At 55.6% G+C, this 24976-nt stretch overlaps 2 protein-coding genes across 2 annotated transcripts; one reads left to right on the top strand and one right to left on the bottom strand.

Moving 5' to 3' along the window:
- Positions 1-10165: 10165 nt before the first annotated feature.
- CAV3 (caveolin 3) lies at positions 10166-13855 on the top strand. The gene is made up of 2 exons (XM_027746444.2): positions 10166-10281; positions 13412-13855. The coding sequence occupies exons 1-2, from the start codon at positions 10168-10170 to the stop codon at positions 13751-13753; spliced, it is 456 nt and encodes a 151-aa protein (XP_027602245.1). The 5' UTR covers positions 10166-10167; the 3' UTR covers positions 13754-13855.
- A 2840-nt stretch (positions 13856-16695) lies between these two features.
- On the bottom strand, positions 16696-24597 carry OXTR (oxytocin receptor). Its single transcript, XM_027746428.2, has 3 exons — positions 24564-24597; positions 22760-23714; positions 16696-17977 (listed from the first exon to the last, which is right to left on the bottom strand). The coding sequence occupies exons 2-3, from the start codon at positions 23688-23690 to the stop codon at positions 17736-17738; spliced, it is 1173 nt and encodes a 390-aa protein (XP_027602229.1). The 5' UTR covers positions 23691-23714; positions 24564-24597; the 3' UTR covers positions 16696-17735.
- Positions 24598-24976: the final 379 nt, after the last annotated feature.

Here is a 24976-nt window from a genome sequence, read left to right as displayed (position 1 = left end):
GGCAGCAAACCCCGGGTCTCTGGTCTTCTGTATATCCCAAAATACTCTTCCTAAAGGAACAAAGCCATATTGTGCCTATCCAGGCTCAGAGAGGAAACCTGTGGTGGGTCCTATGGAGTTGTGGACACTCCATCCCTGGAGGTGCTCAAGGTTTGAGCAACTTGTTCTAATAGAAGGTGTCCCTGCCCATGGCAGGGATTTGGAACTGGATGATCCTAAGGTCCCTTCCAACCCAAACCATTCAATGATTTCTATCACCATTCTTATGCTCCAAACATACCACCAACTCCAGTGGCCTAGGTGAGCACCTTTCCCCTTCCCCTCCTCCCTTTGGGTTTCCTAGGGTAGATCCTTTTCCCTCCTAGGTTTGTGGAGGCAGAACCATGGAGAGCAAAGCAGCACCAATTGCAGCAGTTCCCAGCTCTACTTTCAGCAGGTGTTGGGCTTGGGGCCTCAGAGGGTCACTGTTACTATTTTCATTTTACAGCCATTTTACCAAGACAACAAACAATAAAAGATACAGCTTCCAAAGCAACAGCAGTAAAAGCAGGCCTGAGGATTTAATCTAAAGCAGCACAGACCAATCCAGGAGCTCTGCCTTGGCTCCAGCTGCTTTATGAACTGGAGACTGGAGCCAAACTGCAAAACGTGTAAGGTTGATACCCAAAGCAGAGACCCGAAGCTGCCCAGAGCTCAGGGTTGTTTGACTCCATCTCCAGCAGCAGCAGGTAACAAATAGCCTTGTCTGAGTCAGAGAGATGGGAGGGCAGGGGGAAAGCACATGGAGTGAGAACCCAGGGAGCGAGGGAGGCTGACCCTCAGCAGACACCAGCCCAGAGCCCCCTTCCAGCTGCCCCTGATCTGCAGCAAACCTGGAACTCCCAACAGATGTGCAAACAAAGCCATCCCTTCTCCCTGCATGCACCCTCAGAGCATTCACACAGAATCATTGGGGAAAATTGAGCGGAAAATGTCAATCTGGGGGTTGTGATTGCTCTGGTTGGGTGGGGGAAGGGCACTTGTGGCCAAGAACAGGGCAAGGCAGGCATGAGCACATGAAATGTTCACATGTGTATTTATATTTGCCTGGGAAAAAATACGTTGGAAAATGCTGCCCTTCTGCTTATAACCACTGTGTCCTGAGGATGAATAATTTTGGCTTTTTCCAGGAAGGGGCTCCAAATCAGCAATCACAGCAAGGCTTCAGGCTACTCCTCATCACCAGGGACAGGGTTGGCTGAACTTGCCATTTAGTCCTGCTGGCACTTCCTTAGGAGGGGCAGGTCAGTGTGGATGTGACTGTGCACACCATGGACCCCTCAGCTCTCCCCCTCCACTGCCAAGACAAATTGTTCAATCCCAGCTTGTGTCAGAGCAGGGGCACATCAGCCCCTCTCCCAAAGGACAGCAGCACAGGTGAGCCCAGGCACAGGACCCAGCTCAGAGGTTCCAGACTCTCCCCCAACTCTCCCTGCACTCCAGAGGCTCCAGCACTCTTTGCTTGTTTTCAGGGATGTGCAGATTCCCCTCTCCACATCTAATGAGGAGGGTTTAAATGATGGAATATGTCAGCCTTCAAAGTGATGAAGCTTTCTTGCCAATTCTTCTTCTTGTTATAAAAAAAAGGCAAAGAATAACATTAGTTCAATCCCGTGGCTCTTGCAGTGTCTGTTTTCCTGGACTCTGGCACTGCTCACCCTGCAGGCTGAGCATGTTCTTCATGAAATACCAGCAAGTCTTGGGGCATGACTTTAGAGAGCACCAGAAATAGTGTGTGGAAGCAGAAAAGCAGCATTGCTTTCTTCCACATATGGAGTCCAGTTCCAATGAGGGATTTACACACACAAACACAATCCCTTTTGATTCTGACATAGCTGGGATCTTGTTGACCCTCTTCTATTTTTTCCTCCCATCTATTATATCATTATCAATTCATTTTCTTGTTCTATTTTTGGCCATCTTTTGCCTTGACTTCAGTGTGGCTCAGCCACAGCTCCTCCATCAGCCCCCACAGTTGCTCCCTCCTCTCCTGGTGCAGACAGGGCCATCAGGGCACTGCTGACAGCCCAGATCCCCAGCCCCAGAACAAGGTAGACACATCTCCACGTCCCTGCAGCCCAGCCACATCCAGGTGCCACATCTCTCTTGGACATCTCCAGAAAACAACAACTGCTCTGCCGTGGGACTCCTGTCCTGCTCACACCCCTGAGCACTGCAGTGGAGCACTTCCACCTCCCTGTGCCTTCCCTGCTGCCTTCTCCTTGCCTCCTCTGGCACCTCTAAGGGGGTTGGCCCTGTCAGGGCTCAGGCAGTGGCATTTCTGTGTCCTCAGAGGGCCGTGTCACTGTGCTGCTGCCGCCACCTCCACTGGGACAGTGTTCCAACAGGTGTGTTCACCCCGTGATGGCCTCCAGAGCTGAAATCAGGCTTCAAAGCCTCTCTGCAATGCCCAGAAAGCTGCACAGGTCCAGGTCTGGATTCAATAGCTCATAAAGATTTTGCCCATCGATATGTCCCCACAGCTGGGGGGATGAGGGCTCACCTTCCTCACCAGGTGTTCACCGAGGGCTGTATCACTGCCACCAGCCCATCAGTGCTGAAAGCAGTGGCAGAGATCTTTCAGGAATTAAATTTGTGCACCAAAACTGTCCAGGCACATCTGAGCAGCTGCCACACTGTGACTGGAGCAAGGGTCCCTGTCACAGCCACTCCTGATTTATATGGCGAAGTCAGGGGATGTTATGAATATTAATTCCTTTAGTTCTGTCATAAATAGCCACAGTCAGCAACACTCATAAAAATACAAATAGCCCAGTCTTAACTCCTGGAAAACTCCATCATAGACTGGGAACATGCTCACAGATTCCAGAATGGCTGAGCCCCACAGGGGTCACCGGGTGGCTTTACCCATGGCAGAAGGACCAGCACCTCACAGGGTCTGGGAGTTACACACTGAAGGGTAAATTTCCATTATTTTTCCATCCTTCAACACCTTCTCTTGCAGCTAAAATGTTTCTCTGAACAGAGCAGAGCTTGCTGTACAGAGCAGCTTTATTCGACCTGGAAACCCCAGGAAGCTCTGAGCCAAAATTACAACTTAGACACAGATCTAAGACATGGAAGAAGGAGCTGTGGCAGGCCTGGGCACAGACACTCCATGCCCTGACCCCAGAGAGGCACCAGCTGCAAGGAGAGGGCTCCCAGGAGAGCTGTGCCCAAGCGGGGTTCTCACCTGGAGCCACTGGGACAAGGGAGAAGCAGAGTGGGACAGGGACTGTCACTGCACCCAGCTGAGCTGCAGCCTCCCTGCAGCTGATACACCCTGCTAGGGGGGTTTGTTGGATGGATGTGGACTGTCTGAGCTGGAACACCAGAAAGCTGTCTGTAAGATAAAGGCAACAGAACAAAATAAACTCTATTTATTCTATTTCTCCCTTTTATCCTGAGCAGAGTAATCAAAAATTTTATGCACTAAATAAATCATAGAATCATAGAATCAGCCAGGTTGGAAAGGACCTCTGAGATCATCAAGTCCAACCCTTCACTTTTTTTTAATTTTTTTTTTTTTTGTAAATCCAGTCCGGGTTTTCCCCCATTCCACACTCCAGAAAAATCCAGTCTGGGTCTTCCCCCATTCCATACTCCAGAAAAATCCAGTCCGGGTCTTCCCCCATTCCATACTCCAGAAAAATCCAGTCCGGGTCTTCCCTCATTCCATACTCCAGAAAAATCCAGTCCGGGTTTTCCCCCATTCCATACTCCAGAAAAATCCAGACCGGGTTTTCTCCCAGCCCGTACTCCAGAAAAATTCAGCCCATGTTCTCCTCCATTCCATACTCTGGAAAAATCCAGTCCGGGCTTTCCCCCATTCCATACTCCGGAACAATCCGGAGGCCCCCGAACAGTTTAGAGATTCACCAACCATCCCGCTTAAAACTGTTACTTAAGTGTAATTCCCCTCCACTAGAATGAAATATCCCTCTAAATGATGCTGCTGAAACTCTGAAAGCCAACAGTGTTCATATACCAGCAAACAAGATATTAAAACTGGTAAGCACTGCTTGTATGAAGCAGTGTAACTGGAATTACACCGGGTAGTCTGGAGAAATATCCTGCTTATCACCCAGGGAAAAAAAATATCATTTACAGTATTAAAACACAGCAAACTGCAGTGTTGGCAATTTGTTAATGGCACATTTAGGATCACTAATACAAGCTTATTCCTGGAGAAAAAATAAAAAAGAACCCAACACATTAGTGTAGTCTTCAAAATAATTAATATGGGATTTAGAGGGAACTGTTTTGAATTCATTTCTGTAAGTAGGTTTCTTTAAGACCCTAACTACCTACTAAGAAGATACTATTTTGATGCTTGTCAAAATTTAATGATTTCAAGGTTAAATTCATTACTGAGGTGTCCTCAGATACTCACCTATCCAGCTTTGTTTGCCTTAAATGGAATTTTCCTTCTCCATTTAATAATCCAATATGCACTTTCCATTTCTCAGTTCTTCTTAGACACTGCTGAAATCACCTGGTTCCTACAACATGTTACAAATGGTTTTGTGTGCCCTGTTTGCATTAAAACAACACAAATTAGGTACTGGGTGCTGGCTATGCTCCAGTGGACATGAAAGCATCCACATTCCTCCAGTTACAGTGCTTCCTCCACAGGCTGGATTTATATCCACATCCAAGCTAAATAAATCATGTACCACAGCCCCTAAACCAGCTCACTTATCACACCGAGTGTGAATAATGAAATGTCATAATATTTGCCCAAGACACGTGGTCTGTTTTGCTTTCAATAAATAAGGTCTAGAAGGGGAAAAAAATAAAAATGGAAGTAATGCTTCCTCTTGGTGTTATTTGGTGTCTGGGAGTGGGAACAGCCTCTGGGCTCGTGGGGCCACATTTAGGCTGACAGGAGAAGTGGGAAATTCAGGGGAAACCACCTGCAGGGCCTTCATTTATCAAGGGCAAAGAACTAGAAGATATCTGGTGAGAGACTCCAGCAATAACCACCGATTTTTCATCTCCTCTCTGAACCCACCTTCCTCAGCTGCCATTGAGACCAAAAAATCAAACTCTCGTGAAGGTCTGAAAACTGCCTCCTGGCAGGACAAGGTCTGTGCCTGGGTCTCACCTCCCCAGAGCAGCGGGAAGTGCTCAGGTTCAATGTCTGTCCCAGTGGCTGCAGCTGGGCCAGAGCCCTGGAGGGTCACAGACCACCGAGACATCTGGGATGCCCTCCTGGGGGTCTGTACTGAGGAAAAACCACATGTGTCACCCTGCTAGAGTCCTGGGGGACAGCAAAGGGACCTGGGGCAGAGCACATCAAACAGAAATCTGCTCGTGACAATCACATCCTCCGTGGAATAGAAAGTCTTTCATGTTCAACAAAGACTTTCAGGGCTCAGAAACCACTCTGGCTTTACAGAGCTGGGCCAAGGGTTTTATATTCTTTATCAGAGCAGACAGCTTTTCCAGCTGCACATCACCACATCCACTGCTACAGATGAACCTTTCCTCTGATGGAGAGTGAGACAGGAGGCTCCTTTCATGTTACTATATTTGCCAGGCTCTCCAGCCCTGGTTTCCAGCAGCTGTCAGCATGCTAAGCTGGGATATTAGGTGCTCACAAGCCTATCAGCTTTTGCTCTGGCTAAAAGTAACCCCATGGCCACATCAGGGCTAGCAGTACCTGCAGGGACCCCCAGAGCACAGCCCACCCACCAGTGCCACAGGAACACAGCCTAGCTATCAGCCTTAGTTCCAAAATTGCTATTTTGGGGAGGGAAGATGGTCAGCAGCCACACTGGAGCCTGAGTCCAACTCAGTATTCAGCTTTTAGACAGGCATGGCCATACAAAGGAGAACCACAATAGGTCAGAATAAGAGCAGGACAGGGAAGAGCAGCTGAAACCCTCCACATGCAAAGCTCCCAGTGCCAGAAATAGGATCTATGTTCTGTGCTGGGTTATTATGAGACTCATACCGCTCCAGGGCCTGAAAGGATTTTATTTGCAGGCATGAGGAGCCTCCTGGCTGTGCCCCAGCCAAGGAGTGTCAATCAGCACCAGCCAAACCCCTCTGCACATCTCGGCCCCAGCAGCACCCACAGAGCAGCATCTTCCCTTGTTCTGGGCACTCACAGACATCACTCTGCACTTCAGCTCCACTGCCTCCCTCTCCTCTCCCAGGGCTGGGGCACACAGAGCCCAGCTTGCTGTCACAGAGGGACTGGCCACTGCCACAGGGGAGTTTAGTCCTGACAAGGAGTTTTGTAGCTGGCTGAGCCCATCTGAGCTGAGCCCAGGCCAGGAGAGCTCTTTTAGAGTGCTCATCACAGAGCACACACAGACACACTCTCTTCTTACCTTAAACCTGTATCACAAAGCCCCTGTTGGGGCTCATTTTCTTGTCAATGAAACAAATTAACTACCTGGTTTCCCACTGCATACCCTGTAGCTGGATAAGAACACTTCCCTGAGCCATGACTGGGATCCTCCCCACTGGCAGTGCCCCCCCAGTACCTGACTCCTCATCCTGCGGCTCAGAGCCATGGCCCTCCATGCTGGAAGGGAAAGCATTGTTCTACTGCTTGTTTTTGCATTCTAAAAAAAAAAACAACTCATAACACCAGGATAAAGGTCAGCCAAAGGCAGGCTGGGACCCCCATTGTAATCAGCAGCACAACAACTAGTTAACTCTGATTATCTCAACTACCCTGTTGGTTATGTCATATGTGATAAATCAAGACAAGACTTGCTCGATAAGGAAAAGCAAGTGAGGCTATTTTAAAATGAAAATCCAAAGGAATTTAGAGTGCTGGTGTGAGAGAGAAGAGCTGAGATTAGGAGGTGACATAAACACAAGCTGAAAGGGGCCACTCCAGAACTGTCCTCCCACACCTTCAGCAGAGGAGGAACAACATCCCATGAGTTACCCAAAGCTGGTTTTTCTTGGAGCAGCCTTGGCACCATCCAGGGCAGCACTGCAAAGTGCCTGGTTCAGCTGGGGCAGGTGAGACTCCACTGCCAGAGACCCCCCAGCCCTGCTCAGCCTCAGCTCCATCAGCCAGAAGGGCGGCTGCTCCTCTGGCCCCCAGCACAGATCTATCCCCCCTAATCCGATACAGGTCAGCCATTTGTTCAACATTTTATACCCAGTTTTGCCCACAGCCATAAGAACATGCTTGAGAGGGAATTAGCAGCAGCCACTCACGGTCTCAATTAGTGCCTGCCGAGCTGTGTAACAGAAGATGCAGTTGTAGATGGTTCTTGTGATACTCAGAGCACTGGTACCATTAAAAACACAGCATTGAAAGCAGAAACTCCTCAGTACCTGTGTCTTAATGGGTTCCATCTCTTCTCCACCCACCTGCTGTGTCCCTGCTGGAGGGCAGCCCTGTCCTCAGGGGCCAACACCCCAGACCCAGGGGTCTGGTGGCAGCTGGTGCACACCCAGCATCCCTGTGACTCAGGAGACAGGTGTCCAGAGCAAAAAGCAGCTCACAACTCACACTTAAGACAAAAAGAACTGTTGATTTTAGACCTTGGGATGAAAGGCAGCCTCACACATCTGGTGTCACAGCTGAGCTCTGACGCCCTGCAGGGATTCCCAAAGAACAGGATTTCCACCAGGACAGCCCAGGCTCTGCTCTGTGACCCCACACTTGCCCCCTTCAGCTCATGGCTGCAGAGGTGGCAGCACCCACCTGCCCCCAGCCCAGCAGAGCAGAGCACCCACAGCATCCCACCAGGAGAAGGTCTCCAGCTCCTCTCCCAGCACTTACAACAGAGACTAGGATGCAGAGAGGTTGGGTGGTTGTGTATCACAGGGGCATGAATCTGATATTCATAGACTTTCTCTGTCTTTTAAAGGGCAAGACTCTTTGAATAGAAACAATTTAAGACAACATCTTGAAAGATAAATGAATGTTCTTCTGTACTTCCTCACTGAAATTTAATTTTAATTGATATTAAACATGACAGAGCTTCTACTCAAACTTGTATTTGCCAGCCATGGCTTCCACTGCCACCACATCCCTGCCCTCAGCATCCTCTGTGCTCCTTAGTCCTTCAGGGCTGAAGGACCAGCTTAAACCCAAGAGCCCCCTGACCCTTGAAGGAGGCTGGACACCGGCCCCAGACCTGAGGCAATGGTGGGGGGAGCAATGGTAACTACAGGGGGAAAATCATCACCAGGTCTCCTACAAATGTTCTCAAAATGAAAGATTTGGATCCCAGTGCAGCCGGGCACAAATTCCAGCAGGTGTCCATGGATGCCAGCTCACATCTGGATTTGTGGAGGAGCACTGAAGGGAGCAGCACCCGCTCCAAGCACTGGAGCAAAGCAAGCATTTCATGGAATGTTTGGGTTGGAAGGGACCTTAAAGCTCATCTCATCCCACCCCCTGCCATGGGCAGGGACACCTTCCACTAGCCCACATTGCTCCAAGCCCTGTCCAACCTGGCCTTGGACACTTCCAGGGATGGGACAGCCACAGCTTCTTTGGGCAACCTGTGCCAGTGTTTTACCACTTGCAGTAAAAAGACTTCCATAGCATCTGTCTTGGGAAAGTTCTGTCCTGCAGAGCACATGGAGGGACCGGAGCAGCCCTGAGCAGGCATCTCCTGCTCTCCCTCTGCCGTGTATGTGACTCTCCACTTTTACACAGTGTCCCATTCACAGCCTTAACATGCTCGGAAATACATTTATTTATAGCATCTACAGTGCAACAGAATATTCTCCTCCCTCTTCTTGCTACTCGAGACATTTACTACCTGCACGTTGCCCACTGCGTGGGTGCACATTCTCCTCCTCCCACGCCTGGGACACCAGAGCCCTGTGCCCGGGGGCACAGCACAGCCCAGCCTAAAGACAGCCAGTGACTCATGCCATCAGAAATCCCACCCGGAGCCAGGGGCAGGGGGAGCCCCCACTGCCCCCAGCACTGCACTGCTGTTCCCTGCACACCCCGGGGAGGGGGCAGCCGGCCGAGCCCCCCGATCATGGGCAGGGCAGGCACCCAACCCCTCCTTCCTGGGCAAAGCCTTCCAGGTGGGATAGGCCAGGAAAATCAGTGTAGCCTCCTGTCGCACTTCCCCTGTCCAGGCCAGCCCTGCAGAGCAGCTGTGCCTCCTAAATTCGGCGCTGGCTTCTGGCCAAGACCTTGCCCTGCCCACAGATCCGCACGCACTCAGCTCTGCTCGCTCCAGAGCACATTCCTGGGCTCCCAGACTGCGGAAAACAGCTGATTTTGCAAAAACATCCTTCACAATCTGTCCTGAAGCGCTGAGCCATCGAGCAGTTGGGGCCACAGAGCTCTGACAGAGGACGCAGCCAGGAGGGAACGGGTCTGGCCTTGGAGCTGCTGCCCAAAGCTTTGGAGCGTGGAGAGGTTTTATCTCCACCACCAGCCCACCCTGGGTTCGGGCTCTTCCAGCTGCCATGTAGAAGCAGAGGGAGATGCAGGGATATGGAACCAGTGCTGCCAAAGGGTTTTCTAGTATCCTTTTGCCCAGGACAGGGGCATTTCTCTCCAGAAACAACCTGCTCAGATCTACACCCACAGCCCCACGGTCATATCCCTTTCCAGAGTTTGTCCCCTCTCCATAGGTGCCCCCTGTGCCTTTGCAGGATCCCATGAGTTCACATGGTTACTTGCCCACCACAGTTCTGCCCTTTCTCTCCCCACAGGAGTCAGGGAGGTCCTTGAAAAACTGCATTCACCTCAGTTTCAGATGTACCACACCCCAGAGCATCACCACATCAGCTTCCACTAGAGCTGAAATGCCCCAATTTGTCACCTTTACTCCTACACAAGGAGAAAATCCCACTGGCACAGCTGGGCAGGGGGTCTGCATACCCGCCCCCGGTGCCACCCCCACCGTGGCTCAAAGGCCACCAGCCACCCCCACACATGCCATCCCCCTGAGGTGGCAGCGGGGGCTGTCCCCAGCCAAGCCCCTTTAAGGGACACTTCAGGGCGGCCGCAGGAGCCACGACATTAATTTTAGCCTGGAGCAGGGCCAGGGGTGCAGGGCAGCTGCTGCGGGCAGCGGGGGGGCAGTGCCTCCCACCCTGCCCTGGCCAGGGCCTCCCCCGGCACAGCCCCAGTTCCCTGCGGAGGCTCCGGAGCAGAGCGGGCAGCGGGACACCATGGCAGAGGAACGGACCGAGCTGGAGGAGCGGATCATCATCAAGGACCAGCACACCAAGGAGATCGACCTGGTGAACAGAGACCCCAAGCACATCAACGAGGACGTGGTGAAGGTAGGGCTGTCCCCCACGGGGCTGGAGAGTGTCACTGGAACCGGGATTGAGGTTTCAAATGTTGGTCTGTGTGTGGCTCGACCTCAGACAGGGCTGTCAGTCCTTGTCCACGTGCCCCAAGAGGTGCCATCCCCAGGGCTACGAGAAGGTAACAGCCCCACTGCCTGGGCACCCAGCTGCCAGGTGCGTGGCACGTGGGCTCCGATTAATGCCGTATTTCCCACTCCTTGAATGTGCTCTCCAGTTTCATGGAGACACCCTCCTTTGTACCAATAAGTAGAGAGCCAAAAATAACACAGAAGTTAAATATCACTGATTAAAGGGGAACCCTGGAAAAAGGCTGCTGGTCATCAAGACACAACAGTCTCAGTACCAGCATTTGATGCATGTTGTCCTGTTCCCCCCCAGGGAAGCCCAGGGGTGCAGCAGCTCCCCAGATCCCTCCCTCTTTTGCTGACCAAGAGGAACTCCCATTCCAACTCCTGGTCTTCCTCTAAGCTCTGTTAGAATTGTGTCACAGATAATTCCAGCCCAAAGGAGAACAGGAGGAGGTGGAAGGGTTTTGTTAAAACTGTGTTTGAGAGGTTGAAGCGGATGTCACACCAGCAGGGACAGCGTGCACCGAGCTGCCCACACAGGCTTTGACCTTGACTGCACTGGTGCAACACAAACCTGCATTTGGGCATTAGAACCCTGTCACAGCTACAACAATGGTGTGTTCAAATTAAATTCCTCTAGATGAGCTGTGACAGTGACAGCCATCCACAGGCACCCTCCCGGCACCGCGAGCCGTGCCCACGGCAGCTGCCCGACACCTCGGGATCCCGAGCATATTCCCAGCAGGCTGTCCCACATCTGTGCTGCTCCATGCCACTGCATCCCACAGCCTTGGCCTGGGACTTGGAAAGGTGCCAGGCAAAGGGAGCACCACCCTGTTGTGAGCAGGACCGCCCTCAGCCGGCCCACCCCAGGGCCAGGCAGAGCTTTGGGACACACACCTACAGCCCGGCTTGGGGACACCACTGGCTACTACTGGGGAGCAAGGCAGCACCTTCCTGGCCATCCGTAGTCCTCCCACCTCTTCCAGCCTCTTTACCCCACCCCACCCCTGCCTTTTCCCACTCAAGGATCTCCGAAGTCATAAAACCCCTTTCAAGCTCACACACTCACATGGCCACACTGCTGCCCCCTCAGCACTGGAAATTTTCAGAGCTCAGGCTCCCCAGCATTCCTCCACTGTAAAGCAGGCCAGCCAGTGTGGCTGGGGAGGGAGGGCAAGCCAGCCCCAGGACAGGAGCACAGCTCAGCCCACTGCTGCTCCACAGCATCCCAAAGGACAGCCAGGGCCTCCTCGCTCCCCTGCAGGCAGGGGCACACTCCAAACACCCACATGGATACCATGGCACACCCAGAGCACAGCAGGCAGGGAGGCAGCCAGCAGGAGAGCAGGGAAGTAGAGTGCTCCACAGGATGAAGGGCTCACCTGGTCGTGGATAAACACCTTGAGCATCATGGAGCACCAAGCAGAATTTGGGACTGTTACCATGGTGGCATCAGCCAGAGAGGCTTTGCAGAGCTTCACAAGCCTCCTCCAAGCACAGCAACAGAGCAAACCATGGCTGGACTTGGTGACCTTAAGGGAGCTTTTCCACCCTAAATGATTCCACGATTCTGTAAAGGAGTGGTACCTTGTGTGTGCTGGCCCCTGAGAACCTCCAGGCAGCGCCCAGGATCCAGGGCTGTCTGAGCCTCAGCCTCCACTGCTCCTCCAGACCCACTCACAATGCAATGCCAGCAGAAGGAGCACTGCTGCAGAGCCTCTGTTCTTATATCCCACTGCTCCCTGTGTTAATTGATCCCTAATGAGCTTGTCAGGCAGCTGGGCAGTGATCTGGGCTAGTCTCCAGCACACCTTGGCTTTCTGGGGCTGCTGACAGCACTTCAGGACCAGCGGTTTGGGCTGCTGATTCCTCATCCACCCCAGTGCTTCTCCCAGCTCCAAGAAATTAAAGATGATGCAGAGTGATTTTGTGATCAAAGTGCTTCCAAAACCAGAATGGATATTGCAATCTAACATGAATACACAAACAGACACATTCAGATGCCCAAGGGAAGGCCAGGATGGTTTTCAAGACAAATAGCTCAGCTTATGTATTTCCTGGAAGTGACTTATATTCCAAGGGGATCTTTGTGCAAAGTTCAGAGGATTTGGGAAGTGTTTGTCATTCAAAGACACCCCCAGTACCTGCACAAACAGCACTACCCCTGTAAAGGCAGAACCAAGCCCCAGCTCCCCCTCCCCAGCAGGGATGAGGATGGACAGCACTGGACACCTCATCCCTGCGGGTATAAATAAATAATCTGTAAATCCAGAGGGCTGATGGATTTTTATCAGCACAAACACCTTCCTGCTGAGCAGGCAGCCCATGTCCCTGAATGCTAAAAAAGGGCAGGAATGGGCTCTGGCCTCCTCCACATTCAACACTCCCCCCCACGGCTCCTGTTCCGAGGGCTCCCACCTGGCCCCAGCACCTGGGAGCACCATTCCCAGCTCAGGGGTGGGACAGGGACTGTGGCAGGGCTGGGATCTCATGCCGTGGGTTAAGGCCACCACTGTGCTGCCCACGGGCTGAGAATGGACAGTGCCAGGAGCCCTGAGCCACGTCCCACTGGGATCTCTGCAGGGGCAGGGACTCTCGGCTGCACCGGGGCTTGCCCTTGCTCGGGGGGGGCAGGGATCTGTCCCCCCAGTACAGCCCTCGCCCTCCCCAACTCCCCACTTTGGGATCTCCTCCCACCTTGCGTCCGACCATGGTCCCTGCGCCAGAGCCCCCGTGATCCCCCGAGCCCTCCTTACCCCCCGTGATCCCCCGAGCCCTCCTTACCCCCCGTGATCCCCCGAGCCCTCCTTACCCCCCGTGATCCCCCGAGCCCTCCTTGCCCCCCGTGATCCCCCGAGCCCTCCTTACCCCCCGTGATCCCCCGAGCCCTCCTTACCCCCCGTGATCCCCCGAGCCCTCCTTACCCCCCGTGATCCCCCGAGCCCTCCTTGCCCCCCGTGATCCCCCGAGCCCTCCTTACCCCCCGTGATCCCCCGAGCCCTCCTCACCTCCTTCTGCTCTCCTCCCAGGTGGATTTTGAGGATGTGATAGCTGAGCCTGTGGGAACATACAGCTTCGACGGCGTCTGGAAAGCCAGCTACACCACCTTCACCGTCACCAAGTACTGGTGCTACCGGCTGCTCTCCGCCGTCCTGGGAATCCCCCTGGCCGTCGTCTGGGGCTTCCTCTTTGCCCTCATCTCCTTCTGCCACATCTGGGCAGTGGTGCCCTGCATCAAGAGCTACCTGATAGAGATCCAGTGCGTCAGCCGGATCTACTCCCTCTGCATCCACACCTTCTGTGACCCGTTCTTTGAGGCGCTCTCCAAGATCTGCAGCAACATCCGAGTTGCTCTCCGGAAGGAGATTTAGGTCCCGACAGCTGCCCCAACAGCCCTCGCACGACCTTCCCCGTGCAGGCTTCCTGCCCTCGGGCACAGGGGCACCCATGCCTGGTGAGGACCTGCACACACGGACACCTGTGCACGTGGATACCCCTGCCCAAGGACCTGCACGTGGACACCCATGACAAGGGAACTGTGCCTCACAGCAGGGCCCCACGGCAGAACTGGCTCTCAGGGATGCTCCCTGCAGATGGAGGCAGGCCAAGCTGCCTCTTACTCCATCCCAAAGCCAGCAGCTTAAGGAGAAGAGAAGCCCATCAAGGCTCAGGGAGCAGCCCAGGGAGATCCCTCTGCCCTCCAGGACCCCACGGCATCACACCCTGGTCCCACAGGAGGGATGGCAGCACCTCCTGCACCACAGCCCTGGGCCACAGCCTGCAGCTGCAGGATGAACAGTGCCTGCTCCTGCATCCCCCAGGCTGGGATGGCACTGCCAAACCCTCACACGGGAGTTCTTATTTGCTGCAAACAGTTGCTGTTGTAGGAGCTTCTGTGTTAAACTGTCACACCGAAGTTTTAGGGATAGAACAGCTAAAACAAACCTTTTTTCATGTGTGTTTGCATGTCAGCCAAGCTGTGAGAGCTGGATCAGTCAGTGTGTGACACGTGTCTGCTCTGGGAGCCTGAGCTGAGCCTGGGCCTGCACCAGCTGCAAACCCACCTGCGGCACTTTGATGCTCAATTATGTACTTAATTATGGAGCATCATTAAGTGCTGTGGGCAGGATCCGGGGCAGGACAGTGCAGGTGGAACACAGCCCTGTTGACCCCCCAAGCCAGGGCTGCCAGGAGGACAGTGGGCAGTGCCAGGGCAGTGGAACACGGCTTTTGGGAACTTCACTTGAGAGACACCAAGTTGGGCTCTAAGCAAAGCTTTGGCTTGTTCCTCAGGGAGAATCTTTACTACACACCCTCAGCCAGTGTCAGGGAAACTCCAGCCACAGCAGTGTGTGTATCCCACATGGTCAGGGCTGTCTCTCTGCTCTGTGCCCTGGGATGGAGCCATGGAGGCTGCAGGGGGCAGGACCACGCCAAGCTCTGGGCTCTGCCCGGCAGGAGGGGATCACATCTGGCCAGCCCCTTCCCTCAGCATCTCATGGGGATCACATCCAGCCAACCCCTTCCCTCAGCATCCCACAGGGATCACATCCAGCCAGCCCCTTCCCTCAGCATCTCATGGGGATCACATCCAGCCAGCCCCTTCCCTCAGCATCTCATGGGGATCACATCCAGCCAGCCCCTTCCCTCAGCATCCCACAGGGATCACATCCAGCCAGCCCCTTCCCTCAGCATCCCACGGGGTCACCCTGATGTGTGGGGTGAGCAGAGAAAGGACCCTTCACCCAGACATGGCCACTCTGGATCCAGGGAAATGGGGATGAGGGGGAAAAGGTCCAATTCACAGCTATTTCCTCCCTTGTGCTGTCAATTAATTTGTCAGTCCCTCTTCCAGAGGGACAGTGGACAGAGCCACACTTTCAATTTGAGGCCCTTGAACATTCTTTTGGCTCTGGTCTTAAGTGCTTTGTTGAACCAGGGCCCAGGAGGTCTCATTGTTCAGAGGCTGTTCTCAATTGTATCTATGTGCTCTTTTCCTTGGCTTCCAACAAAGAGTTGGAGCCAAAGACTCCCCTAGTGCCATGCCAAGGACAAGAAGGAGCCAGGTTCTCTACTGGACCTCTTCCAAGGGCTTGGGATTGTGCACTGCCATTATTTCAAAGCAATATGGCACCCATGCTCCAGCAACACCCAGGGCTGAGATGGATGGAGTGATTCAGAAAGAAAAAAGATATTTAGGTATTTGTAGGGGGAAAAAAGTCTCCAAAACCACTTTACCTTGAGCATTTTTAGAAGCTTTTCTGTGGGAATAAAATTAATCCAAATCAATTATATTATGGGATTATACTACTTTTAATTTTTTTTGTTCTAGTAGTTCACAACCTGAGTCCCAAAAGCCACAAAATGCTGATGTCCCCACTGCAGTGCTCTCTGGGGTCCCCGCACGTGGAACACACACTGCTCACCTGTCAGTAGCTCTGCTTCACTTTCAACCCTCCTGAAAAGCTTTTTGGCAATGCATTCAGCATCCCTCCCTGGGGCACACCCGCAGCTGCTCCCCCTGTCCCTGCCTGCAGCTCTGCTCGGTCAGAGGGCACAGCACCACAGGCCTGGGGCACGGCCCTGCCTGAGCCCAGCCACTGCTGGGCACTGCAGCCAGGGCTGCAGGGCAACTCCCTGCCTCTCCCAAAGCTCCCTCTCTGCTCGGGACATCCATCCCGGTAACACCTATTGCCATGTTCCCTCTAGTCCTTGGCAGATGGAGGGAGCACCAGGCCCCCAGATTCACGAGAAAAGGGGAACCTATTCCTTGTTTTGTGCAAGAGTTAGTGACTCTCAAGGAGAAAGAAGGTGAATGTAGGAAGAAAATGCTGTATAGTGTCCTAAGGATTTATACCAGTCAGCAAAAGTGCTGAGAGCTCACTTAGAGCTCCCACAAAAAAATCAAAGGGATATCAGGATAGGAAAGGTGCAAATGCACCTGCTGGTGACAGTGAAAAAATAAATGACACTTTTAAATGCATTTTTCATATTAATTCCCAACATGAAAACCCAGATCACATCACCCTTTGAGAGCTGCCTGTCCCCAGCTGTGTCCCTCTCCAGCTCCGTGCTGGGGAATGTTGGGGTGCGCAGATCCCAGTGCTCAGGCAGTGCTCCACAGGCACAGATCCCAGTGCTCAGGCAGTGCTCCACAGGCACAGATCCCAGTGCTCAGGCAGTGCTCCACAGGCGGTGCTGTCGCTGTGCTGAGCACACCTGGCTGTTGTGTTACAGTCCCTTCCTTCCCATCGGGCCCCTTCCTTCTCTAAGCCTGGTGCTCCTCCCACACCTCCCTCCTGCTTTCCACAGACACAGTCAGAAAACTTTATTTACAATATTTGTTAACAATAAAAATCCATGCTGTGAGCATGCCCTGTGTGTTACAGAGTAAAGCAATGGCACTGGAATGGTGGGAGACTCCGTGGGATGTGTGGTGACCCCAGAGCAAAGGCCGGCCTCGGGGACTCAACAGGAGTGTCCCTGTCACAGCCCCACAGAGCCCATCTCGGATCCCACACGCCTGCCACAGAGAAGCTGCTGAGCACACTCGGCCTGGCATTACTGCCCACACCCATGGCCCCAGCCATGCCCACTCCAGGCTCCTCCAAACTCCTGCACAGCCTCACTGGGCACAGGGAGCAGAGCTGGGGGAGGGATCCCCAGGCCACAGCACTGTGCCCTGCGAAGCTGGTCCCCACTGCCCCCAGGAGTGCCCTGCTCTGTGCCCGTGAGCAGGGGAGCAGGGCTGGCACAGTGCAGGGATGCAGGGATGCAGGGATGCAGGGATGCAGGGATGTAGGGATGTAGGGATGCAGGGGTGGGGCTGCCTCTGCCCCACAGGCTGCAAGTGAAGCAAGTGTATCTGTGCTGAGAGCACAGTGCCAGGCACCGGCATCCCACGGGATCCCACGGGATCAGGTGGAGGGAGGACAGCGCCCAACCATGTACTAGAGGTGGCACCCGTCACCTGTGCCACCCCCGTGTCCCCACAGTGTCCCCCATGACCCTGTGCTGCAGCCCCTTCCATCCAACAGGGATGCAGTGCACCTGCCCCAGCAGCGTGGGCTCATTTGGGGCAAAACCTGTCCCTCCCAGTGGCATCCACAAGCCGCCGATGTTGAAGTTTGGGGCTCAGGAGCAGATTCCTGGTGTCCAATCCAGGCAGTGCTGAAACCTGGACACAGAATTCCTCCCCCGCTCCCGTCTCAGTTAAATAACGCCTGCTGTACATGCTTACAGACATATATACACCTATTTATACAGATCCCCCAGCACGTCCGGGTCCCAGTCTTCCGCAGGGAAGCTCTGGAAGCAGCAAGTCGGCGGCACAAGGTCCCGGCTGGCGATGCCTCACGTCGTGGATGGGTGAGCGAAGCTCCTCTGGCTCGTGCTCCTGCAGCTGAGGACGAAGGAGGAGGAGTTGCTCTTCTTGCTCAGGTCACACGCCGGCTGCGACTTCAGGTAGCGCGTGGAGCAGCAGAGGAAGCGCCGCATCAGGTCGTGGAAGAGGTGGCCGGTGTAGAGCATGTAGATCCAGGGGTTGCAGCAGCTGTTGAGGCTGGCCAGGAGCATGGCGATGATGAACGGGGAGGCTGCAGGGCAGAGGCAGCGTCAGGGCACGGCACTGAGAGCCCCGGCCCTGCCGGCACCACGACACCCCTCCCCAACCTGGGGTGTGCCTCCCTCCCTGCAGGAACACCACCGCGGGAAGGGAGAGCTGATAAATCCGTAGGGGGAGGAAAGCCTCGGTTGAAGCATACTGGGTTTAGGTTTTTCACAAAAAAAGCTGCATTTCCTGTTCTGCTCCGGCGCTGCCGCCTGCCCAGCATTGCCCTGGAATGCCTGGCCGGGAGGCAGAGGTGCCCCTAGCAGCACCTGCACAATCTGCCTCTACAGTGCCCAAAGCCAGAGAAAGGGAGCGTGGCCGTGCACTTGCCATGGCAAAGAGCAGGACCGGGAGCAGGAAGAGCCGGTGGCTCATTTCCCGCCCCCCCAGCAGCCAGTTTGGGGCAGACAAGCAGCTTCCACCCACTCAGGCCATGTGGCAGCCACGCTCCCCCAGCCCCAGGGCACCCCCTGCTCCTGGGCTGTTCCTCCTGCCAAACCCTGACTGGCACAACAGTGCCCTGTCTGAGCCCTTTTGCCTGGACCTCCCACAGCATCTTTCTCCCGGCATCTTTCTTTCCCCAAAATTAATTTTTCTCACATTGCACTCTGCCAAGAGAGGTGACAGCCATTCCCACACCAGGAACAAAGTCCAGGAGCCTGGCAATGGCTCCTGGCCACAGGGGTGGCATTTGAGACCAGAAGGATGGTGGCAGTGCAGTTCCAGGACATCAAATCTCTGGTTGCTGCTCTCTGTCCCCAGAGCACAAAGTACCGATTGTCCCACCTGAAAGGCTGGATCAGCACCTCCTGTGACAAGGGGATGGTGGGACTGGCACCTCCCATGGCAGCAGGACAAGGTGGGACAGCCCCTGAGTGAGGTGGCTGCAGGCAGGGATGGAGCCTTCATCCTGCTCCCCATCTTCCAGCCCATCTCTTCAGCTCCTCTGCTCCCAGGGAAGCGCCAGCAGTGAGGACACACATGATGGTTTGGCTGTTCCTGGTCCCTTCCTGCCTCTGCAAAAATCCACTGGCAGTTTTTAAACTAGTGAAGAAGTGTGAATACGAATGCTTCCAAATTCACTTTTAGCCAATGGATGCTTCCAAATTCAGTTTTAGCCAATGGATGCATAATTCCTGCTCTAGTGATGTCTGCTCCAACCACTTTTAATTTCAAGCATATGCTAAAATAATTCCATGGGGAATGGCTACAAATCCCAGGCACAAGACCTGAAATACATCACAGCATTTCTATCCACTTAAAAACATCCAGCCAGGCTGACTCAGCTCTTCCCTTTCTGCAGGAGGCAAATTGAATTTCAGGGAGCTCACTGCAGGGCATGTCCAGAGGGTGGATTGGTCCCCTCTCTGTCTGGAACACTGGAGATTCCCGAGGGGTGCTGCAATCAGCAAGCTCTGCCCCTCAGGGATGTTTCCTCTCCCCATATTCCCCACTCCAGGCTGGGGGTGCCCAGAGGGGTGGGCAGAGGTGGAGGCTGTGCCCTGGCAGGGCTGTGGGGGCTCTGCTGCAAACACTCAGTACAGGAGTGGGATGGGATGGGATGGGATGGGATGGGATGGGATGGGATGGGATGGGATGGGATGGGATGGGATGGGATGGGATGGGATGGGATGGGATGGGATGAGGAAGGCTTCCCAATTCCCACACGCTGACACAGGCCATCACTCCCAGCCCACATGTCAGGGCACCAGACCCTGAGATGAAGGGAACAATACAAGGGTCACAGCACTTGACAGCCTCGCTGTTCCCTCCCGAGTGCTTTGAGCCAGCTCTGACTCCGAGCTCAGAATGCCGTGTGTGTTCCCTGGAAGGTGTGTGCAGCAGGAAGCTCCTTCCAACCTGCAGCCTGTGGAGGACCCCTGGTGCTTAAACTGCCACCTGGATGTGACGTGTGGCTCCAACCCACCTTACAGAGGCTGTGAGTGTGTGTGGCCACCTAAGGAGGGGATCGCACTGCCTGGCACGGGGACACACCCCAGCCTTTCCCAGGCACACAGCAGCCCCACGAGCCTGGCAGTGCAGCTGGGCTCCGAGGAGCTGGGTGCTCACGTTTAGGAACCTTCGTCTGCCCCATCAGCCACGGGGAAGGGACACAGAGGAGCTGCCAGACCTGGGAGCTCCACGGTCCCAGGGTGCAGGGGCCGGTGGTGGGGCAGCAGCCAGGGACCAGCCCCATCCTGCCGCCCACCTGGGCAGGGCTGCAGCCCCCTGCTGCCCTTGCCTTGGTTTATGGACATTGTTCTATGGAAGTGAGGAAAGCGGCTGCAGAGTGGCCAGAGGCAGCAGGGTGAGCCCTCCCTGGTTCTCCCCTCGCTGCCGAGGAAAGGAGGGCACTGCCCTTGTTCTCTTTGTAGCCTGATCTCTCACCCTGCACATGCAGCTGATGGCATCCTGCCGAGGTGGGAGCCCAGCCCCCAGCAGTGTCAGGGTTTCACCCAGGACAGACCAAGCACTTTGCATCCCACTGCTCCTGCCTGAGTTCTGCGGCTCGTCACACTCCGGGAGGCTCAGGACAGCAGGGTCCCTGCTCAGCCCTTCATCAGGGCTCAGTCAGGTACCAACAGACCTTCCCTCACCAGGGAGACTGTTTGACATCCTGTGTGGAGAAAGCTAAACATTTTCTAAGGAGGTGACTTCCCTCCCCAGCCTGTGGGATGTGCTGGTCAGCCCCTGGTGCAGCCGTGCCCCCACTGCCACCCAGCAACCCCCTCCCTGCCTCTGCCCTGCCCTCCCTGCCCTGTGCCCACACAGCTCTGGGGTGAGGAACAGCCACATTCCCTTCCCACCACCTCTCCAGCACCTGCCATGCTGCCCAGCCACAGCACCCAAGCCTTGGCAAAGGGAGGGGATCAGAGATCAAGGCAAAGCTATGGGAATGCTGCAGGCAAAGTCCGTATCCTCTGCAGAGAGGTCTGACCCTGCCACCCCTCTCATGCCTCTGGGCAGCCAGTGAGGAGGAGGGCATGGGAGGAAGGGCTGGGGTCTTCCAGCACTTGCTATCCACAATAATCCCCCCCCAGGCTTTTCCTCCCCATGTCACGAAAGCCTCCATCAAGTGCCCTGGCAGGGTTCCCACCCTGTGTCGCAGCCACGGGCTGCCTGGCCACAGGAACATGGAGAGGGGAGTGTGGTACAGCTCAGTGGGGCTGGAGCTTCCCTTGATACCTCAAAGCAAAGAAGGAAAGAAAAGGGAAAAGAAAATGGAAAGGGAAAAGAAAATGGAAAGGGAAAGGGAATGGGAAAGGGAAAAGGAACACAAGGCCACTGGCACAGGGTGAGCAAGGGATGTTTCCCGGTGCAGCAGGCAGGCTGGGATGGGCAAACATCTCATCCACCGCCGCTCCACTGCAGGGTCAGTAAAGCAGCAGAGGTTGGGGTGCTGGGAAGGTTTGGATGCTGGGAAGGTGTGGGTGCTGCTGAGGAAGGGGAAGCCCTTGAGACTGCAGGATTGAAATACAGCAAGTGAGAGCCAGCGTTTCACCCCAGGGCCCATCTAGGAACTCGAGTTTTGATCAGCCTAAATCAGGCGGAAAACCCAGGGCCGGCTGCCTGGAGCATCCAGGGGGGTTCAAAAAGCCACACTTCACTTCCAAAATAAAAGGATCAGAGAGAAGCAGAGAGGCAGAACAAGACAGCCTGGCTTTGTCTCTCAGTCAGCTCGGCCCAGGGGGAAGAGGTGTGCACAGGCTGCAGGAGACACTGGGTTTTCCACAGAGCACGGTACAACTGGAGTAGGATTGAGGAAAGGCAGAGTGGTCGGTGTGAGGGGCTGGGCTCTGGGAGCAACTGTGCCCCCACTGCACAGCCCTGTGCCACGGCAGGGCTCTGGGGCTGGCAGGGAGCAGCTCCTCCTCGCTCCTTGGCATCCCCAGACCGGGTATTTCTGTTGAGCCCAGTCTATCCAAGGAGTTCTCATCCCCAAATACACTTTTCTGTCCTTTCTCCTACCTCACGAAGTTGTGCAGAGTTTTAGTTTCAGCTCTCCCACGTGGCTCTCCCTGCAGGGGCAGAGGGAGCGGCGGGGAGCTCCGCTGGAGGACAGCACAGACCTGCACAGACCCAGCCGGGTCAGACCAGGGAGGGGGATATGCTTTATTCTACCTGCAACCTCCAGGATGACAGGAGCAGCCAGCCCAGCTATAAGAAATGGCAAATCCTGACACCACATCTTTTAGGAAAGGCTTTGCCCATTAATCAGAGGCTTTCTGTGGGAACCGTGCTCTAGTCAGAGGCGAAAGAACAGCAGTGCAGTCCCGGGGTGTGTGGAGCGGGAGGAGGGGGAGAAGAGGGCAAAGGAGTAGAAAGCAAAGAAGTCAGTGAGGAGAAAACAATACAGCAAGGGGAGGGAAGTCGGGCTGCGCAGCCTTCTCCTGAGCTCCCACAGTCCCCAGCGTGGCCTGGCACCCAGCGTGGCCAGTGAATCTCCAGAGACCCCAGGGTGGCTCCATGAGAGCTGAGAGCAGCACCTGGGGACAGCCACCACCCAGGACAGCCACCACCATCCATGCAGCCTGACCCCTGAGCGCAGTGGCCCTGAATTTGCCAGGGTTAAGGTAACCCCTGACCCAGGGGAGCTCCAGCACAGCTACTGCTGCCTGTCAGGGGGTTTACCCATGTTCATGACTTTCTCCCATCTCCCTCCCAGTCCCAAAACCCAGTTTGGAGCAGAGTTTCCACCGTGGGTGTCCCCAGGGCACCGAGCAGAGCTGTCCAGGCACGGCAGGGCGAGGGAGGGGAGAAGCCTTACCTTCCTGTGGAGCGTTGGTGTCCCACACGGACCACATCTGCACGAAGAAGAAGGGAGTCCAGCACACTATGAATGCCAGCACGATGATAAAGGTCATTTTGACTGTCCGGATCTTGGCTTTGGAGATGAGCCTGGTGCTGCTGACCCTGGCAAACACCATCCCACTGCAGGAGCCTGAGCCCAGACCCACTCTGGGCCCGTGAGCCGTCTTAAGCTTCACATTCTGCCAGATTTTGAAGCTGATTAAGCCATAGCAGACACTCAGCATCAACACAGGGATGATGTAGACCATGAGGGTGATCCAAGTGACATAGGCTTTCGGTCCCCAGGGCTGGATGAAATCTGCCCAACAGTCATAAACCCCATTCCCCACATCCCTGAGAGAAAATATGTGGATCTGAGGGATGCTGACCAGCAGGCACAGCAGCCAGGTGAGGAGGACAGAGACCCGGTCAGCTCTCCTGTGCAGGGACCTCAGTGGCTGACAGATGGCCAAGCACCGGTCCAGGGACATGAGCAGGAGCATGTAGGTGGAAGCAAACATCCCCACTACCTGCAAGTACTTGATCAAGCGGCAGAGGAAATCTGGCCCGTAGAACCTGAAGGTGATGTCCCAGATGAGCTGGGGCAGCACCTGAAAGATGGCCACGACCAGGTCAGCGATGCTCAGGTGCTTCATGAAGAAGTACATGCGGGAGTGCTTGTGGCGGGTGGTGTGGATGGCCAGCAGCACGCACAGGTTGCCGGTCAGGGCGAGGAACAGGATGAGGCACAGGACCGTCACCTCCACCTTGGCCATGTCCTCGTTCCTCTTCAGGGGGTCGGCGGTGCTGTTCCTGCCGGCGCTCTGGTTCTCCAGCCGGAGGCTGCCGTTCCCCAGGGAGCTGTTGATGGTCCAGGCGCTGCTCCCCGCCAGGTACAGCTTCTCCATGGCCAGCGCCGGCCCGCATCGAGCCTGGGGCGGGAAGGGGGCAGAGAGGGGGCAGAGGGTGGGCAGAGCCTCTACCGACCGCGTCCCTCTGCGGCAGCCGGGTGTCCCCGCCGCTCTCCCGCCGTGTCCCCGTCACGGTGCTCCGTGTCCCCTCGGCTCTCAATATCCCACCCGCTCTCCGTGTTCCCCCGCTCCGTGTCCCCTGCGTGTCCCCTCCCGGCCGTGTCGCTCTCTCTACCCTGCGGTCCCGGTCCTCATCCCTGTCCCTGTCCCCGTCCGTGGGGTGGCGGCTCCCCGCGGCTCCTCCCTGTCCCCTCCCCGGGCACTCGGCGTCTCCGCCGGCCCCTGCCCCGCCACAAGCCCCGGCGCAGGGGCCGGACGAGCGGCGGGGGCGGTGGGGAGAGGCGGGTCCCGGCGCGGCCCCTCGGGGGCCGCCCGCAGCCGCTGGCCCCGCACCCGGACCCGCCTCAGCATCTTCCCCCCCGCCCTCTCCGGAGCGCGGCCGCGGCGGGGCGGGGGCCGGTCCCGCTCGACCGGCGGCCCCCGGGCAGTCCCGTCATCCCCGGGCAGCCCCGTTACCCTACACAGCCCCGTTTCCCCCGCAGCCCCGGTTCCCGCACAGCCCCGTTTCCCCCGCAGCCCCTCTCCCGCACAGCCCATCTCCCGCCCGCCTCCGGCCGTGCCCGGAGCGGGGAGCGGAGGAGCGGCCGCGGTGCCGGGCGGGGTCCGGGGCAGCGGGGCAGGCAGAGCCCCGGGGGCCGCCAGCGCCCGACAGCACAGAGACCTCCCGGCACCGGGCAGGCAGCGGGGCGGGAGAAGGCTCACCAGGCTCATCTCCCCGCTCCGGGCTCATCTCCCCCGTCCCAGGCTCACCCCCAGCACAGCCCTGTCCCGCTGGAGCTGCCGTCGCAGGACCCGCAGAGAATGTCCCCCAGTATCTTCCAGCCCAGCCTCGTCCAAGGAGCAGGCGCGTGCATCAGTCACTTGGCAGTTAAAACATCCACCAACAACTTCACCTTTCTTTCAGGAGGATTATTTCAGAGTATTATTTCTATAAAAGAAGGAGAGGTGGCTGTGTGTGACACCATTTGCCACCAGCTCATCAGCACAGTTCACTGGTTTTCCCTGTTTTCAGGCTCTCTACAAGGGACCTAAGAGTGCAGGTGGGATGTTCAGAGGAGCATCAAACCCACCCAGTCCCCCCTCAGCCCAGTGGCAGCTGCCACTGAGTCACTCCCAGACCCTCAAACCAAAAAGATGTCCCAACCAGCAGGGACCTGCCTGGT

This window comes from Pipra filicauda, unplaced genomic scaffold, assembly GCF_003945595.2.
Source record: "Pipra filicauda isolate LSUMZ 115617 unplaced genomic scaffold, ASM394559v2 scaffold139_size1960392_pilon, whole genome shotgun sequence".
In the NCBI taxonomy this organism is placed as follows: Eukaryota; Metazoa; Chordata; class Aves; order Passeriformes; family Pipridae; genus Pipra; species Pipra filicauda.
Note: the sequence above shows the minus strand (reverse complement) of the source record. Positions and strands in the feature narration are given on the sequence as shown.

What these genes read in the sequence shown, in the direction of transcription:
- OXTR (XM_027746428.2), bottom strand. Translation starts at nt 23,690, where the DNA reads ATGGAGAAGCTGTACCTGGCGGGGAGCAGCGCCTGGACCATCAACAGC. An exon ending in CACCAACGCTCCACAGGAAG is followed by an intron (nt 17,978 to 22,759) that starts GTAAGGCTTCTC and finishes TCTGCCCTGCAG; the next exon opens with CCTCCCCGTTCATCATCGCC.
- CAV3 (XM_027746444.2), top strand. Translation starts at nt 10,168, where the DNA reads ATGGCAGAGGAACGGACCGAGCTGGAGGAGCGGATCATCATCAAGGAC. An exon ending in TCAACGAGGACGTGGTGAAG is followed by an intron (nt 10,282 to 13,411) that starts GTAGGGCTGTCC and finishes CTCTCCTCCCAG; the next exon opens with GTGGATTTTGAGGATGTGAT.